General features: G+C 40.9%; 2 protein-coding genes across 6 annotated transcripts; one reads left to right on the forward strand and one right to left on the reverse strand.

The window, feature by feature from the left end:
- Positions 1-1,380: 1,380 nt before the first annotated feature.
- si:ch211-28p3.4 (E3 ubiquitin-protein ligase TRIM39) lies at positions 1,381-6,241 on the forward strand. 2 transcript variants are annotated; one of them, XM_047609645.1, is made up of 6 exons: positions 1,381-1,440; positions 1,510-1,667; positions 2,850-3,068; positions 3,161-3,180; positions 4,435-4,577; positions 4,705-6,241. In XM_047609645.1, the coding sequence occupies exons 2-6, from the start codon at positions 1,575-1,577 to the stop codon at positions 5,280-5,282; spliced, it is 1,053 nt and encodes a 350-aa protein (XP_047465601.1). In that variant the 5' UTR covers positions 1,381-1,440; positions 1,510-1,574; the 3' UTR covers positions 5,283-6,241. The 2 variants fall into 2 exon arrangements, with proteins under 2 accessions (XP_047465601.1, XP_047465600.1); XM_047609644.1 differs by having other exon boundaries at positions 1,572-1,667.
- Positions 6,242-6,343: 102 nt separating this feature from the next.
- Positions 6,344-17,205, reverse strand: casp7 (caspase 7, apoptosis-related cysteine peptidase). Of its 4 annotated transcripts, XM_047609646.1 has the most exons (7): positions 17,063-17,205; positions 16,600-16,718; positions 10,779-10,930; positions 10,545-10,673; positions 9,827-10,002; positions 9,510-9,648; positions 6,344-8,940 (listed from the first exon to the last, which is right to left on the reverse strand). In XM_047609646.1, the coding sequence occupies exons 2-7, from the start codon at positions 16,716-16,718 to the stop codon at positions 8,714-8,716; spliced, it is 942 nt and encodes a 313-aa protein (XP_047465602.1). In that variant the 5' UTR covers positions 17,063-17,205; the 3' UTR covers positions 6,344-8,713. The 4 variants fall into 4 exon arrangements, with proteins under 4 accessions (XP_047465602.1, XP_047465603.1, XP_047465605.1 ...); XM_047609647.1 differs by lacking the exons at positions 16,600-16,718; positions 17,063-17,205 and adding an exon at positions 11,749-11,876; XM_047609649.1 differs by lacking the exons at positions 16,600-16,718; positions 17,063-17,205 and adding an exon at positions 11,166-11,384.
- Positions 17,206-18,792: the final 1,587 nt, after the last annotated feature.

Genomic DNA, 18,792 nt, shown 5'->3' on the forward strand with positions numbered 1-18,792 from the left:
AGATGCTGAAAGAGGCCTGGAGACAAAAGAAATTGGTGCTGCCAACTATTTGACTGGAGGTTATTTATGGCTGTAGCTAGCAAATATAACTAAGGCCATTATCACAGCTAACAAGGAAATATCAGCATGAAGACACGATTGTGAAATTTCCATTAGATAATGTGTTTTTTTCTCCAGTGAGTTGAGTGCAGATCCTAAATTTGTTGTCTAGGATTTTAAATTTGAGGGTCAAACTACAATCTTTAATTGTAAAGAAAACACAATATAGCCACAACATTATGACCATCGACAGGGGAAATGTATAACGTTTAAACCATCTTCTGACAATTCAGTTCTGCTGGGAAACTTTTGGACCTCTCAATCATTCATGTGGATGTTACTTAGACATGTAACATCCACCTAGACCAAACCAGACCAGACATCCCCCCACCCTATAGCAATGACACAGACCAAAAACACTTCAGGAGCAACTCAAAAAACTTGGATTCACCAGATCCCAAACTGATTAAGTGTCTGTGGGATGATGCAGAAGGTCCATGTTCATTCTCTGATGAGTCACAACTGTTTTGGATGGACCTACACAATATTAGGAAGGTGGTCATAATGTTACACAAGGTTGGCGTATATAGCATGTACGGAATCCTTTGTATGCCGCCTATAAAAGTTGGGTAGGAAGACATCGGGTGAGACCAAGCGTCCTGAAATGACCTGCAAGCAGCTACTTTGGGCTTTTCCTTTTCTGAAAAATGGAGGCACGTAACCCCCGGTGTGCCATGCCTCCCATGTCCTCTGATTATGTTAGAAGGCGGAGGAGGAGGAGGAGGAGGAGGAGGAAGAGGACGTCTCTCTACTAGGGCACCAGTCACGGGCAAGCATTTCAAACTTTATTTACCCCTCCCAGAGCGTAGGTATGACAAACACCTGCGTGCACTTGACAGATGTATTCATTAGCAGGCTGGCATGCGGACTCGTCCATTAGCCGCGAACCTTGAAGACTTTCGCAAACTCCTTCAAACGTGCGCGTCGGTCACGAGCGCGCTCATGCATCAAGGTCAAGGTGGCGGGGGCCGGTATTAATAGATTTCTTAAGAGCTCCGTGTTCTCTGGGACGTGCAATAACTCAAGTCTGACGACTTTCCTTTCGCTCTTATCCCGCACACAACCTTCTTCTTGTCTCCAAAGTTCAGATTCATGGTGCAATAAAACAAGGCACATACTGGCAACGGGGCCAGGACAGTGTAGGCAGTGGGTGGCAGGCATTCACCCCCTACCCCCACCTTACCCCCCACCCCACCCCACCCCCCCTGTCAGCAAAGCCTTCACATCAGTGGCAAGCCTATAAAAGCACTTGTGTTTGTGCCGTCGCTGGTCAGCGTCGGTCTGATCTGCACCTCGGTACAGAAGATGAACAGTAAACTCAGCTCGAAGGCCACGAAAGACGTAAGAACTTCACCTGGAGTGACGCGGTCGCCTCCCACTCCCTTAACCTTTGTTTCGCCTTCTTTTCAGGTCGTCTTCTTTTTTCCCCTTTGCTTCATTTTTTTTTTGTTCCCAACTCCTTTGTTTCAAAGGAAATGCTTCTGAAACGCCAGCAGCACTTGCAGAGACAAAGGGAAGTCCTCGCCTACAGGATGAAGAAGTTGGCGGCCAAACAGGTGGAGATGACAGTAAGTCTGATTTATTTCTAGTCCGTTTATTTCCATTCAGAGAATCATGATTTACATGAATATGGATTTCCACTCCGGTGGCTCATCTTCTTGATTGTAGCTAACGAGGTGGAACGTGGAGCATGTGTCCTTGTCTTGCTGCCGCACATTCAGTTAAACGTAATGAGTTAGGACTTCACAAAAGCACTTTTTTGTGTAGCTCTGCCATTTTTGATTTATTCTAACCCTGCGTGCCGGTCCATAAAAACATTCATCGTTTCTTATGGGACTTTAAAACACGTTGTACTCTAAATCATCGGTTAGCAGCAGTAATGAGGCTGTAGTGCAAGAATTTTAAATATAAATTAAGGTCTACTACATTTATGTCCGCTCCGCAGACGAGTTCATGTCTTGCTGATTGAGACTATTAATGTCAACTAACCCTTGTTGTGTTATGTAATGTCAGAGTTTTACATCCCGTGTCGTGGAGGGAAACAAAAGTTTCTTACTGTAGCGTTGTGTGAATCTCGTGTCATAATGAAGTTAATCGGGCATAACATTATGACCACCTTCCTGATATTGTGTGGTTCTCTCTTGTGCCTCCAAAACTGTTGTGAGAATGGAGATGGGCCTTCTGAGGGCGTCCTGTGGTGTCTGGAAACACAACGTTTGTTAGCGGGGGGGCCTTTGTGTACTTTGGGTTGAGGGGAGGGGCCTCTGTGATATTTGACCAGTTTGGGATCTAATGAATTTGGAGGCCAGGCTGCATCCTGCTGGGGATGACTGCTGTAAACCATAAAGGAGTGTCATGTCTATGGGGTAGTGGTGACAGTGGCACCCACCTGGACCTGGTCTAGGTCTAGGTGGGTGCTACATGTCTTAGTAACATCCACACCAATGAATACCAGGTCCCAGTTTCCCAGCAGAACACTGAATTGCCACAAGATGATTTAAATACTATTCACTTCTCCTGTTAGTGGTTTTAATGTTATGGCTGAAAGGTGTATGTTGCTGGGTCAGGTGTAAATGGACACATGGGACACGGCCTCAATTTATGAATTCATTTCTGTCTAAAAAAACATGTAGTTAGTTGATGTTTCATTATGTTTTTGGGGGATTTTAATTGATCTTTTTCATGCTAAGTGGCTGCATGTGCACGTTGCTATATGGTTAGCATGTCTGTTCACATTCTTTAACTCTCAGAAAAAGACAGACGCAATGAAGGAAAAAATCAAGAAGAAGTACGAGGACATGAAGCGGGTGCTGGACGAGGACCTTCGCATCACACTGACCCTGATGGACACTGAGCTGGAGGCCACCGAGAAGCTAATGGAGGAGAAGATCGAAGACTGCTACCACCTCACTGAGGAACTGGACAAGGAACTGGCCAACAGAGCGCAAACAGACGACGGTGACGTTCAGGTTGTGAGATTAGGATTCTAAGACGCAGTTTAATATGCAAACTCTCGATGGTGTGAAAACTTCTAACTGTATATTCTTAAATTCTTCTACAGAATCGTGAAACAGACAACAGGTACGATCGCTCTCCTTGAACCAGCTTCTTACAAAACCTATTAGGTTGAGTGATCGTTCATGCAAGTGTAATGTTATGACAGACTGTGGTCAATCAGTAGCTAGCAAACATACCAAGGATTTTTCAGTGGGGAATGCCACTGTGAATGGGACAGAGAAAAAAAAAAAAAAAAAAGAAAATTCCCGCTGAGTCATTTACCAGAAACTACACCATTACATTTACGGATAATAGTCTGTTTATCAGATGGGAGTGAAACCAAAAACCCTACACCCTGGGGGCCAAAACTGGGCCAAAGTGGGAAATTCACATTACATAGAAGATAATTTTTCAATAACAGTAGCTGTTATTCCTACTTTGGCCACTAAAGTCGCAGATATAACACAAAACTGAGACTAAGGACTAAACTGTTAACGGCAGCAGCTGTAACTACTTCAGAAATTTGAAGTAGTTAATAAAATGTTTTGTAAAATTAAGTAACTCTAAACATTGTCATGATGTTCCTATTTGCAATAAAATATTTGCTGTTATTTATAGGTTATTATGCTGCTGTGTTAGTACAGCTTAAATTCAGATTTATTAGTTTTGTTTCGTTTGTTTACATGTGTTATTTTTGAGTTCCCGATGAACATCTATTAACCTCTGGACTGAGGATGTGCGCTGACGTCACTTCCGCCCAGGACCACGCCCCCCCTGAGTGGTTTAAACATGGAGAAATGTATCAGTAAATACAGCGATACCGGGAAAAAAAATGTGGATTATCAGATCAAATTAAGGACAATTGGACTCGACAATGATCCGTACGAACTAGTGTGGATTTGGAAAAGTGGATTAGCCTGAGTTTCAGGTAGTATAAGTTAGTTTTAGGTCATTACAGTTATGGCAAATGTAGCTAAATAAAAGATGCTAACGCTAGGAGGTTTACTGAGAAGTAAGGTTAGTCATTCAATACTGTCGCGGTAAAAGGATGAAGATAATATTTTTATTATTATTATTATTTTAATTAATGTTACAATTTAGATGCTATTAAAACCCATGATTCAAACTAATGCTGCTAATCTCCACGTTTAACTGTCACTTACGGCCACTCAGTTGCCGTAACCATGGAGACGTCCATGCGATGACGTCACTGCATACAATTTATACAGTAATTCTGATCTAGAGTCTGAAACTTTCATTGTTATTATTATTATTATTATTATTGTTGTTGTTATTATTGTTTGAGATGATTTGTTTTTTTCTTTTCCCTGAGGTTAGAATCTTTGAGATGCTGAAGCTGACGGACCCTGAACTGATCAGGATGGACGAGTTCAAGCACGAACAGCTGCTGAGTCTCACCACCAACCTGCTGCTCTTCATCAGATCCCAGATCCCTGTCACCAAGAAGCTATTTCAGAGCTGTGAGTTCCCCCCAAAGAGACAGGTAGATTCTCTGAAGTCTAAGGTTACAGCAGGGAGCGTCCGACTTTGTCGTGAGCTCCTGGTGGAGAACATCAGTGTCTTCTTCTTTTTTTTTGCGTCACACAGACGCCGCGGACGTCGTCCTGGATGCCGACACCGCTCACCCCAAGCTGATCGTCTCCCCGGGGGGCGACTCCGTCACTTACACCGACACCTGGCAGGACGTCCCCGAGGTCCCCTCCCGCTTCGACACCACCCTGAACGTGATCAGCAAGCAGGGCTTCAGCGAGGGCCGCCAGTACTGGGAGGTGGACGTGAGCGGGAAGACCTACTGGGAGCTGGGGCTCACCTACCCCAGCATCCCGCGGCACGGCTCCGAGGAGGTCTGCTGGATGGGCCGGGGCAAAGAGTCCTGGTGCGTGGAGTACTTCAACGGGAGCTACACCGCGTGGCACGGCGGCGTCCAGCACGAGCTGCCCCTGCTGGACGGGAGGCAGTTCACCCGCATCGGGATATACTGCAGCTTCCCCGGGGGGGTGGTGTGCTTCATAGGGGCCGACACGGTGACCCCGCTGCACTGCTTCTGCGCCGGGACCTTCGCCGACACCTTGCACCAAGCGCTCTGTCCGGGCCACGACAACTACGGCACAAACTGGAAGTCCCTCAAAATCTGCGACGCCTCCCGGTCGCCTCCTGTTCTCTGAGGCAGGAAGAAGGACTGGGGGGGTGGGGGTGGGAGGGGGCATCCAGAGCGCGGCCCGATAGCGGACATAGCTAACACGTCGCACAATCCTCAGCTCCGGATGCCGCGAGCGTCGGGCGAGTCTAAATTGGCTCAGGGGAATCTTTAAAGCGTCTCTATTTTAGATCCACGGATCACGCGGTTTTTCCCTCGTGGGAAGCGGACGCGCCAAAGCTGTCAAAGAGTTTAGAGCCGCATCAGAATCTAGCAGCGTGTCTGAAGTTATATTTTCATTCCTGCGATTATCCAGAACATGAGGACGAGCAATTGCAAATCAGAAAAGTATTTGATAAGCCTTTAAATAGTTAATTAGTTTCTTACTGTCAACAAATACAATGAGAAGACCAAACTAATCACACTTAAGCCTCTTCATCAAAACTTGCCTATTGTTCTCCACCTCAAATCCACTAGTTTCTACTTAATACAGCATGCTACACCGATCAGCCACAACATTACGACCACTGACAAACTGAATAACACTGCAGCCTGACACAAAAACACTTAAGGAACAACTCGACCTGTTGACCTGGCCTCCAAATTCACTAGATGCCAAACTGATCAAGTACCTGTGGGGCCCCTCCCCTCAACTCACAGGACCCAAAACTAACTGTGTTGTCCATTGAATGTCCACTCATGTCCATTCTCTGACCACAACCTGTTTTGGAGGCACAAGAGAAACCTACACACAACATTAGGAAGGTGGTCATAATGTTATGCCTGATTGGTGTATTTCAACCTTTTCACTGAAAATAAAAAAAATAATGCAGTTGTGTGGGTATAATCAAGGTTTATTTTTACTACATTAGAGATGCTGTAGTAAGTGTTATGTATGAATATTGGTTTCATTTGACTCGGTTGATGTGACAAACAAACCAAATAACCTTAAGAAACAGAAATTTAAATACAACTCTGAGTATAATTTAAAAAAAAATGTATTTAATTTCTTTGTATCTTAGGTGTTTGTTTGAATGTGTGGTCCGGTTACACGTGCGAGAAAAAAACGACGCAGACTTCACTACAAGATAAATTCATCATGTTTAATACAATAAAAATGTTAACATGAGCATTTCTCTGTTTTGAACTTATTTAAACAAGGTATCGCCCCAAATTAAAAATTAAAAAATAAATAGTAAAAATGGGCCAAATTATACAAATTCATCCTTTTTTTTTTTGTTTGTTTTGTTGTTTTTTTTTTTGCAAATCCTTTTTTTTCCTTTAAATATATTTATTCCTGAGGACAACCGCATCGAACACTGGAAAAGCATTTAAAATTTTTTACCCCCCCCCCTTATAAAATATTCATTACCCTCCTTAAATTCCATTTCAAAGCAAGTGTAGCAAACACTCGTTTCAGCACAGGTCGGGCACCACATCACCGATCAGATCAGAGATCCACGTGTCCGGGAGGTTCGAGAGTTGTGGCTGCACTGGACAAAAAAAAAAACTGGGAATGCCAGTGTTTGATCACACTCCAGGGAAGCGGATAAGTTTTTTTTTTTTTTTGTGTGTGTGTAAATGATGTAAAAACGTCGCAGGAACAATGAGAGTAGTATTGCAGACATGTGGATTGTCTAAGTTCGGACTTGTCGCTGCCAGTAATAGCTGCCTCTGTGATTCACAGACTGGGAACAAATGACACAGTAAATTGGAGACACAAACGTTGTATGTGTTGATCAGAAAATGTGATTTATACTCGGTAGTGTTTAAAAAAACTTGGAAAAGTGCTAAGAAATAATCTAAACTATTTCGTTTTTCTAAATCCCTCTACAGCAAATGCCAAATTTTCAAGTAAAAACACTAGGATGTTGCTCGGTATCTGTGTAATCTATGTTAAGACAACGCACACGACACTAATATACAGTAAAACATGCGGTATTTGTGCTCTGGGCGTCAGTCCAGCCTCACCACTATGAGATTTCCCAAATTTATAACGACAGCTTTAGACATTCTTTACTTGGTGAACAACTCGCGGAGCATTTAAAAACTATAGTGAAGAGGAATGTCCTAGTTTCACAGCTAAAAAAAGGGAAATTCATAAAAAAACTGATTAGTTGGACCGTGACTTGTGAATAAGTGCATGATTTTTTTTAGATCGTATGCAGTTACACGACGTTAATGTTTCGACAACAAACACGTGCGGGCTTCACCATCACTGGCAAAGGTCACAAATGATTTGTTGCTTTTTTTAGTCGAGTGGACTGTTGTGTACTATGCACCGGATATAGAACTAATCGCAGCAGAAGATCACACCTCACCGGCCACGACGTTTATGAGATAATGTGACGTTGACATTTACCCACTTTAATGGGACATGAAAGAACCTGAGGATGCCAACGCGCTGCCACCAACTCGCTGGGGAGGCTGAGACACGGCGTCTTTGGCGAGAGCATCACGACGTGATTCTGCTCAGAGGAGTGGTGTTTTTTTTTTTTTTTTTGTTTTGTTTTTTGTGACAGCTGAAAACGTTAAAACACAGACGGCTGAAAAAGCGATCGGATCCATTTTCCAGATTGTTCTCTTCCCGTAAAATCCTCCTTTGCTTTACGCAAAACAACAACTTAACGGAGCTCGGATGACGACGCCGTTTCTCTCCTGTGCATCATCACATCACGCATGCACAGACGATCTGATTGGTCCAGCATAAGAAGTTCCCAAAAAAAAATTAAAATAAAAAAAGGTCGGGCTGGCTTTGAAACCTTAGGTCGACTCAACTCTACTACAGAAATGAAAGGTAAAAGCTATTCAAGTGTCTCAAAACCAGGCTTAATCTAGGTCATGAAATCAGTGGGATTAATAAAATAAATCATTAAAAACTCTAAAAACTATTGTACTTGGTTTCGTCGTCCACTAGTTGAAGGGGTATTACGGGCGTTAAACGTCAACTTGATCTGAACCTTTCTTGTGTGTCTTGTTCGTCTCATGACAAATGCTGGAAAATGGACCAATAAAATATTCAGCTACGGATCCACAAAAACCTACGAGAACTGGCAGCAGGAAAAGAAAATGTTCCGGGGTTGGTAGAATAACATGGATATTTCACTACGCCTGTTTGACAAAGATCAGATGAAATGTGACGCCATTATTCTGAAGGAGAGGAAGCCCCGCCCCCCTCCTCCAGAACAAGGGGGAGGAGTTTCACCGTCGACACATGGACGTGGAGTGCCACTGTAAATATATATATATAGATATTGTTTTTTTTTGTTTGTTTTTTTCTAACAGAGTGCTTGTTTTTTTTTGGGCCCAACTACACGAGTCAAATGTGCTGCAAGTCTCCCCAGCCAGGCCTGAATCATCCCTGAATGCCTTGACCGCTTAGTCAGAGCCTGAAACAGTCGGTCCAGTCAGTCCAGTCGAGTCGGTCGAGTCGGTCGAGTCGGTGTAGTCGTTGGGCGGTCAGTTGAAATACAGTTCTTTCGTCAGCATCGAGACCACGCAGGGGATCTGCTTCTTCTCGCTGAAGCGCGGGTCTTCGGACCAGGACTCGAAGCTGGTGGCCACCATGTAGTTGACCCGCGTCAGGATCTGCATGATCTCCAGCTGCTTGCCGAACTCGTTCAGGACGTTGCAGAGCGCCTGCACGAACCAGGAGCCGCGGCCCGGGTTCCTCCACGAGTAGTATCCTGGGAAAAAGCAGCGCGAGTTAGCGACCGGACGCCTACGCATTAGATATCCAGATCAGGGGTGGGTGGCGTTAAGGTTTTATACGATGCCGGTGCCAAACCAAACTGGTACTTTTGACACTTTGCTGGTGCTTAAAGAATGGAAAACATCCAGACCAAAGCCCAAAAACATATAAATCAACCACTTTATAATAAAATTCAGAACAAACTGTCTGAATTTTCATAATAGAAAGAGTCTCATGGGGTCAAAAACATTGCTATGTGTTGTCAGATGTTTAATCAAATTGCTTTCAGTATCTCCTTCAAGCACTTTTTGCAGATTGCAGAGTTTGCATCTTTTGAGACCTTTTGCCGTCTCACTCTGGTCCAGATTTCCACTGGACATGCAGGTGAAAAACTGACGTCACATGTAGTGTCGACAGAAATAATTAGAAATTCATTGGCACCAAAATCTTTGTTGCTTTCCAGTCTGGTTACCACCAGATCAGCACCCATCCCTAAAACCCAGATACGCCCTCAAACAACTGGCATTTTTAAGCGCTGTGAAAGACTTTACGTTCAGAACTTACCCGGCACGGTGGAGTACGCAAAGAGGAAATCCGCCTCTACGGGGATCTTATGTCTCGGGTTAGCATCGGTCTCCACGGTATCATTTAGCGGACCCGAATCGGTCTGTATACCGTCATCAAACTCAGAGCCCCGGCAAGCCTGGTGGAGTAAATGAAATGACATTTCATTGTGATCCTGAGTAGCTTTCTCAACGATGACCTGGTGAAGCAATTAAAAAATTAACTGTTTTTAAAAAGCTGGGATGAGGAAGAGTAAAAAAAACTATCTGTCTCAGCAACCGAAAAACCGACCCTTTTTCTAGGTGTGAAATTCGTACCTGGATGAAGAAGAGCTTCGGCTTCCCCACTAAGCTTTTGCACATGTCGCCCCTGAACAGCGAGGTCATGGTCTTGATGGGCATGGCGCCGTCCGTGCCGTAGATCATGCCCTCCTCGCCGTGGCTTAGCAGGATACAGGCGAAACACGAGCTGTCACTATGGTCTTCCTCGGAGGCTGACCCATGCACACACACAGACAAACACTTGGACTCTTAGCTCGGCTCAGGCCTCATTAAACTTCCCTGATAGTGAGTAACGACTAATCCAAGCAGAAGATATTTCTCCGCTCCTCATTTTCCACTAATGAGGAACAGAGGGCGTCATACTGCAAATGAAAAGGTGATAAATGGACGTAAGGATTTAAGACTTTAAGACCTACAATGCAAAATATACTCATATTTAAATTGCGATTATCAAATTTTAGTCTTTTTAAGACTCTGTAGAAACCGTGAATGGATCCAAACGTTTCCCAGCAAAACAATGAATTGTCTCAAGATGTTATTTACTTCTAAAGTCAGTGGTTTTAATGTTATGGCTGACCGGTGCGACTATGACTAATGTTAACTAGAGAAGTATAATTTAAAATCAAATAATATCTTTAAATTAACAGACTTTTTTCATTAACAAAATAATACAACCGCGCTTTTGTGTCATTATGTAAAAATTATAAAACAGTTATGAACCTAAATCGTTTTCCATGGAGGTGAAACAACTCACCTTCTCTGAGAAGACGCTCCATCTTCTCGCACGTCTGGTCGTTGTAGATGCGGACGTCGAAGCCGAGGCTCTTGAAGCATCTGAACAACTCGCCCGCGTCCCGGTCGGTGCCGTTGCGAACATTCATCCCTGTCCACAAAGTCACAACGTGGAACTTAATAGACGGAAAACGCACTCAAACGTCGCTGAATTAAACGGACGCAGGACGCGGCGTGAAAACACAATGGCCCGTACCTGTCTTTTCATCAAAGTTTTTGTTGTTGATGATGATGCACTTTCCCACGTGCTGGTGGCTCATCTTATACTGGAATGTTGGTGAAACAATTCTGTAATGGCTTTCAGAAGAGTAGTCCTGCTCCTGCATCTGGCCATCCTTTTTCTTCTTACTGACACAGGAGATAAAAACAAAAAAAAACACTTTTAAAAAACATCAATAATCCAGCTGGACAAACTTCAAAAATGTCTTTCAACACGTCAAGCATGAAACCTCAAAGTAAAATAAACAAAAACGTCCCAAAAAGCCAAGTTAAAGCTTCAATAAAAAGTCAAGATATAGATAAAGTCAAGAAACAAACATGAGAATAATCTGAACCACTTACTTAGAAACCAAAGCGTACATACATTTTCAAATAAGGCATTAAACGTCACGGCCAAATTTGGTTGCAGTTTTCCACCGTCGGGGTTTAAAGAAGAAGCTAGAAAAAACGTTTTGCCGCGCACGGATATTATTAAAGAAAAACAAAAAATAAAAATAAAAATTGTACCGGGCGTCGATTGTAGATTGAGCGAGAGGAAATAATCTTCCCACGAGTGGCAATTCTCACAGACCTGTCATATTTCCATTCTTCGAAGGACGCATCCAGATAAGCTAAGCCAACAGTGGCCCAGTGTGGAGGGGGGGAAGGGGGGGGGGGGGGGGGGGGGGGGGGGGGGGGGGGGGGGGTCCACAAAATCCAGGCTTGTTCCAGAAGAGCCCAGTCATCATGTTACTCAAGAGCCAGAACAATACACGGCAACGCAACACTCCCACAACACAAACACTCGCAAGCCGCCCGGACATATTCTGATCAACATGTGATCCAGAACTTTTTTTTTTTGAAGCCTCCCTCCCACCTCCATCACCGTGGCAACAACATACCCTACTAAACAATTGAGGGTGGGCAAATAGCTGCAGTCTAGAGGAAAAGGAAGTCGCGTCTCTTACCTGGGTTCGTCATTAAGCGCTACGCCACTCTGCATCTGAAATATTTTTGTTTTTTTGTCCCTTTTTTTTCCTCCTCGCTCCCAAAAAAAAGTTGAGTTTCTCCACAGCGGGGGGGGGGGGGGCGGTTTTAAGTTCAGGCCGTGTGCTAGGATGCTGACATGCTCTCTGGATGCTGGATGTGAACCTGACTGGGCCAACGGGTGCTGAGGAGAGAGTGGGGGGGGGTGGGCGGCGCTGCAGCGCGAGCCCCCCTGAGTCAGCAGCCTTCGCCACCGCACCAGCGCTTTCTAAAAGGCCTATTCACTCACGGGCCACTGTGCCTCGCGCCCTGCTGAGGTCAGACGGGGGCAACAAGTCGCTCCTCTCTGCTGACAGGTACAGAATCCACCACCTGTGCGGACGCTGCCAAGGCCCCGACGTCTACATTTTTTAAGAGCTGGTCGCACCAGAACCAGAAGGTTTTACGACTGAAATAAATAAACTAAGTTTTCTTTTGTGATGTTGATGATCTGTGTGAGGCGTCTACTGGTTTGAAGATGGTTCTCTTTTGCTTTATCTTTTACCTGAGAGACAAAATACAAGAAGTAACTGAGGAAATTAACAAAAAACTAAGAAAAATAAAGATCTGGTTCCGTTATAATGATTTTATTTGGTAAATGTAGGAGTGATTCACAGAACTCTAATGCTCAGTTTTCTGCTTTAGTCACGGCAGCGGCACTTTTTGAAATTACACTTTGTTCAATTAACGTACTTTTCTTATTCAAGTCAAAGTGTGTGTTAAGTTTCTTTAGACTTCATTTTTGTTTTTCATGACGTTTTGTTTCTCTTTTTCCCAAATGTCTTTTTTTTTTTTGCCCTGAAAGTCGTAAATAATCACAAAATCTTTGGTTGATTGGACATTTCATATATATATATAGTAAACCTTATATTATATTTATATATACATATTTTTATTTCCCTCCACAAATTTAAACTTCTTTAATTACACATTAACATGAAGCCAACATATTTTAGTATAAAGGATAAGGGATAGTTCAGTATTGAAAGTAAAATGATAATAATAATAATAATGTGTATTTATAAACAGGCAGAGTTTAATATAGGACACATACAGTAGGTAGGTTTTCCTCCCACCTCCATAGACATGTTTGTTAGGTTGATTCTAAGTTGACCGTGAGTGTGTGAGTGGTTGTGTGTCTCTGTGTGTTTAACCCTGCGACACAGTCGCCTGAAGACAATAAAAGCTACATTTCCTGAAACAAGACTAATTAAGCAACAGTATTTTACAAATAATTAAGTTGAATTAAAAACTTCTAAGTGGATGTGCCTTAAATTTAAGTTGTATTAATGTAAACTGTTGATTTCAAAGCACACAAATTATTAACTATATCTGACTCAAATCAACTGTATTAATTATTAACTTGCACATTTAAGTTGAAAAAATCTAATTAAATTGCCAATTGAAGTAAATTTTGGTCCAACAAGTTTCTTTTTTCAGTGAGGTGCAGGTCCAAGTGGATAGATTTATTATTGAAAGGGTTCAATAAGTTTCTTGGTGTCATAAAACATGAAAGAATCAACTGGAAATCGCACATAAACAGAAAAAGTTGTCACGATGCATCTCAGTATTAAATTTAGCAAAACATATACTGGACTATAAATCACTACATAAACTGTGCACTTGTTCTACCGTATATCAGTTACTGTGTTGAAATATGAGGTAACAACTAGAAAAATTCACTACATCCACTAAACATCTTACGAAAAAAAAAAGCGATAAGGATCATTCATAAGGACGGATATCTACAACACACACATTCACTATTTATACGGTAAAAACTGGTAAAACTCATGGACGTTGTTGAACTGCAAAAAGCACAGATAATGTGGAAGATTTAAAAGCTTTTGTGTTTCTCGTGTGGTGTTTAATGGAACGGTTAGATCTTAAACAATGGTCAGACCTGATGAAATTTAAAAAAAAAAATGTATATGGATGAAACAGGAAGTGTCGCACTAAATTAAGAACACCTGCCTCATCGTGTTGGTCGTTGTTATTGTTGTTCTGTTTTTATTTATTTTGTCAGATCACTAAAGTTTTTTCTTTTGTAAAATATGGAAGTTAAACAACTGATGGAGAACGAGTGGGACTAGATACATTTTAGTTCCTCCCACTCCTTTTCAAATTTGTTCTTTTTATTCATCTTTTTCTTTTGAATATATTCTAAATAAATAAATCGTTTGAAAAGGGATCAAACAAGTACAGACAACTATCATCATCATCTTTATGAGACAAGATACCTTTACAGTTTCTACTAAAGTTTACTAAGACTCACTCCACTGATAGAGACAAGTAGTAGTAGATAAGATGTTTATAGAAATAACTGTTGTGAGGTGACCACGGTTAAGTAGAAATGAAAGCCACAACCCAGTAAACATACTAGGCCATGTTTAGGTTTTTCTTTTATTACATTTGTTTTATTTATTTATTTATTAGTTCCTATTTGACACTCAAAAACTGAGCTGCTGTTTTTCTTATCTTGATATTTTGGGTAAATCTAAATGCCAGACAGAGTTTTTTTTTCTCTGTTTAATGATAAGATAAGTTGACAAATCCACTACAGAAGGGTCAGACTGCCCCCTTGTGTCTGAGAGTGGTACGAGCGACTCCCTCGTGTTGGTCCGAGATGTTGAGTTTTTCACAAAACCACGTATCCAAGATTTAAGATTCAGGCGTAGTAGAGGTAGTAGAGGCTAATTTTGAGCATCCACTCGAGGGCTGACCCAGATTTGAGTTTTGGACTGATTTCAAGCAGCAAACTAATGAGGCTGTCCAAAACTGGGTCCCAGTGTCAAGCCAAGGGTGCACACTAATGTTTTTAAGAAGCTTTAATTAGTCCAGGAACCACAGACACCTTCACTTCTACTGAAAGAAGCAGCCAATTAGCTTTTAAACCATATCATGAAGCAATGAGCCGCAGCATCATTGACGACCTCATTACGTTTCATGTCATATGTTCGACGCTCTCCTGTTGGATCAGACGACAAAGGACGTTTTTTTTTTCTGGACAAATCTGGACAGATATAAACCCTTAAAAACACTGTGGAATTATTACCACCACACTGAGTGTCTTTATATTTCTATTGTTCACTATATACGTGTTGTTATTTTTTGTATATTTGTATTATAATATTCCTGTTGTTCTTTATTGTTTTTTCATATTATAATCTTGTCAAAGTCTGTGCTAACGTGACAAGGACATTTTCCATATGTGGGATAAATAAAAAATGTCTTGTGTCTTATTATGTCACGTTTCTAAAAAGCTGAGACATGTAGTAAATTCTTGATATCTAAATAAAGTCTTGGGTATTCTATATACCTGGGTAAAAGCCCCAACTCACAGGACATTTCCTGACCATTTTATAGCCAAAATAAGCTACAAGGTGGACATTTTGAGGCTTAGGTTAGAATGAGGCCAAACGAGCCTTGACTTTCTATGACTCTGACTCCTCTGCTCTGAGGATAAAATATTATTATGGTGCCCGAGAGAGAGAATTTGCACCGCAATTCAAGAAAAAACATGCAAATAGACAAAACATATGCAAATTACGGAAACATCTTTGACGACACAGGTGCTGCAAATAAAGCACTGATGCCTCAGAGCTGATCTGGGTTCTAATCTATGGGGCGACTGAGGCTTTTGCATGCTCTCTGGGTACTGAAATTAATAAATGAATTGTGTATTCTGTATGATTACTTGAATCAACAATGAAGATGACAAAATTATTTAATTGACGCCCCTTTTCTCAGGACGATAACGAGACGGTGACAAGATAAACGTGGCTCTTTGATGAGTAAAACATGACGAGACGTGTGTGAGTTTTAGTTGAGACTGGACGTAAACGTTAGTGGGTGATCTGCCTATCGTTCGTGTAACCTGTCTCTCAAAAGCTAAAAGTTATCAGCAATGCTGCTGCATCCCATCTTTGTTTGGTCGAATCCACCATTATGCAGCGCACATTCTGCACAACACATCTGCAGCCGGTCATTAGTCACAAATACAGGCGGCGTCGACAAAGCCTACGTTCAATATGATCCAGCAGAAAGAAAAAGAGAATGAATTGCAGAGGGAGACGGGTGGAAAGAATAGCAACAACCTCCAGCTCACAGTGTGTTGTGAGGTTGCAACTTGTAGATCTGCTATTTTCACAACTTTTGTGTGTCACACTCTTGCATCAATTCATGACAAAAACTCCAGTGATGAAAGTTTCTGTCCGACAGCGGTTAAGTTACAGCACGACAACATTGGATCTCCATCATTGGAAAAATAAGGAATCTGGTTATTAAACAAAAGCGTTAAGGCTTCGAACACAACCTGGATTCCAATTTCCAACACTTATTGACCTAAATTAATTTGTTAAGAGACTAATACTTTCTTGACTTTACTATAAAGACTAAAACAAGACTAAAATCTTTGCATTTTTGCCAAAAGAATAAAACTAAATCTATCATTGGTGCCAAAAATAATTTCTTATTCCCACTATTTGCGTTGCTCTGCTTTTTATTTGCACAGCGTTTCCGTTGTTTAAGTAATGTTTTCTTACTTAGCTTCTGTCAAGTCTATTTGCAAGTGTTTTCACAATTTTTTTTTTGTTGTTGTTGTTGTGTTTGCACAACACCCAACCACTGACGGTCACGCTAGGATAACCACACCACTTCTCAGAAATAACAACAAAAGTGAAAGCCACGGTAATACACGGAAATTCTCACATATTTTTCAGTTAAATTCAACTTTTTGTGTTACAAAAACGATAAATGTTGGGGTTTCAGATACACAGAAAAAAAGTAGTCACCTCCCAAATAGCAGAAATCTTCCTTTGCGGTCTGGTTTGGCATCTGTTTTGTCCCCACTCAGCTTCTCTTCTTCCACTTCTCCTCCGAGTGCAGTTTGTTCTGCAGGTTCTCCAGACATCTGAAGTCAACACACAAACACGTCTTCATTTTTTTTTAGCTTTGAACAGTGTTTAAAACCAGGTAACATCACTTTAACAGCAAGTTTAATTCATTAATGTATTTAACACGTTAACTTCTCACATTAAAACAGATGAAAATAGTTAAGCAGTAGTGTAATAATACTAATACTACAAATAATACTTGTTTTTAGCTTAATTGTGTATTTAAATCTGCTTCAACGACCACTTTGACTGGTTGCTAAGGTAACCTTGCTAGCTACGTAACTTATTAACATAAAGTCAAAACCTCGTTAGCCACAAACTGACACTTTGTCTTACGGCGGATACGTTAGTGCCAACTTACACTGAAATAGTCGTATATTGTGCGTTAAGAAAAAAGTTAGGCTGCGCTGCGGTATAAAGGTTTTGTTAAAAGTGTCGACGACGAGAAAGCTCCTCATGAAAGTTGAGAAAATGAAAGTAGTCCGTGGCCGGCGACGTCACGATCTCTTCTGTGCGTCATTGCGTCATAGCCCTGCGTCGCTACTTCCTCTTAGATTTGCCTTCTACGTTCAAAAATAAATAAACAATAATAATATAATTGAAAACAAGAATACATAAGAATCATTAAATTCAATGTATAACAAAATCCAATCCAGCCTTTATTATTTAATTTAATTATTATTAAAACACAACCACAGGGAAGCAAAGTGCTGTTCAGAAGAAATAAAAATGAAATAAAAGACATAACAAGTCACTCATAATAAAACAAATACGAGATGAATTAAAAGACATAAAACATCAGTAAAAACAGCTGTACAATAAGACAAAACAATAACAAAATCAATCTGAAATAAAAATACAAAACAACAGACAATGTTGCTTACGACACCACGCCACAAGCTTTGCATTTTTTTTGTATACTTTTTGGTATATTTGTATATTTTAGTGTGTAAATGTTTATGATTTATTTGACTTTATCTTACTCTATATATTTTGCAAGAAACACCATGGCAAATTCCTTGTATGTACAAATAAACTTGACAATAAAGTCTTTTCTGGTTCTGACAAAACACACAAACACTATACACAATCTAAAAATAAATAAACATTTATGGATGGATGGATGTTTTTACAACTGTGATCATATTATACATTGATAAATGGAACTATAGATAGTCAGGAAATAGAGGTTGTTAAACAGTACAAGTGAGGGGACCCATTATGTGTTCTTTCCCAGTTAATTAAGGTGACCAGCTGCATCACAGGTTCTAAGCAGAAAGTCCTGGAGGAACTTTATCAGAAGCAGATTTTAAGAACAGCTGAATCTGTCCCGTCAGATAGTTATTGTCCCTTAAAGGCTGAAATTTTAAAGGCTCTAAACTCCCACAATTCAGAACCATTAGACATAAACACACTTTTGTTTTATCATTCTACTTCTTAATTGTATAAAGAAATAAGAACTTTTTTTTTTTTTTAAGTTGTTTTTAATTTAACCATGTGATTGTATGTGATTTGTACTGTACTTTATTGGAACTTTAACTTGTAATTTGAACTTCTATTGTTAAACTATGTAATTTAAAAAAAAAGTAATTTTTCTAATAAAAAACTAATCATTTCTAATATTTTATATAATCTTCCCTCTTTTTTTCCCACCCCTATGCCAACTACACATGTATTTGTAGGTTTATATAATATGGATATGGATGGAGTAGGAAATCAATATCTAATATAGTAAAGTTGCCACTATACTAGTTAAGAAGACTTGATTGTGGTGGCTACATGAGTAAAACAAGAGGAAATTAACTAGTTAATCAGGTTAGATCCTCAGTTACCTTTGTTCTTATTTATTTTTGTGCTTAGATCGTCTTATTTTTTTTGTATCTATACTGAGAACTGTCAAACGTCAGAACCCTTTTCTTCGACTGGGTCAGGATGGTGCATGTGGCTGGTGACTCTACATAAGTAAGATTAAATAAAGCTATTTATTTAATACCTCAGCGTCATGGCGAGCTGCCCAAAGTTGAACAGTCTGTCCAACTCAGGACCATTACACATATACTGTGACATCTGAGCCCTCTGTCACCGTCCGTG

Source organism: Mugil cephalus, chromosome 16, assembly GCF_022458985.1.
Source record: "Mugil cephalus isolate CIBA_MC_2020 chromosome 16, CIBA_Mcephalus_1.1, whole genome shotgun sequence".
Lineage (NCBI taxonomy): Eukaryota > Metazoa > Chordata > Actinopteri > Mugiliformes > Mugilidae > Mugil > Mugil cephalus.

What these genes read in the sequence shown, in the direction of transcription:
- casp7 (XM_047609646.1), bottom strand. Translation starts at nt 16,718, where the DNA reads ATGTCTGGAGAACCTGCAGAACAAACTGCACTCGGAGGAGAAGTGGAA. An exon ending in AGATTTCTGCTATTTGGGAG is followed by an intron (nt 10,931 to 16,599) that starts GTGACTACTTTT and finishes CTCCTGTGTCAG; the next exon opens with TAAGAAGAAAAAGGATGGCC. An exon ending in TGCGTACTCCACCGTGCCGG is followed by an intron (nt 8,941 to 9,509) that starts GTAAGTTCTGAA and finishes GCTTTTTCCCAG; the next exon opens with GATACTACTCGTGGAGGAAC.
- si:ch211-28p3.4 (XM_047609644.1), top strand. Translation starts at nt 1,405, where the DNA reads ATGAACAGTAAACTCAGCTCGAAGGCCACGAAAGAC. An exon ending in GCTCGAAGGCCACGAAAGAC is followed by an intron (nt 1,441 to 1,571) that starts GTAAGAACTTCA and finishes TTTGTTTCAAAG; the next exon opens with GAAATGCTTCTGAAACGCCA. An exon ending in CAAGAAGCTATTTCAGAGCT is followed by an intron (nt 4,578 to 4,704) that starts GTGAGTTCCCCC and finishes TGCGTCACACAG; the next exon opens with ACGCCGCGGACGTCGTCCTG.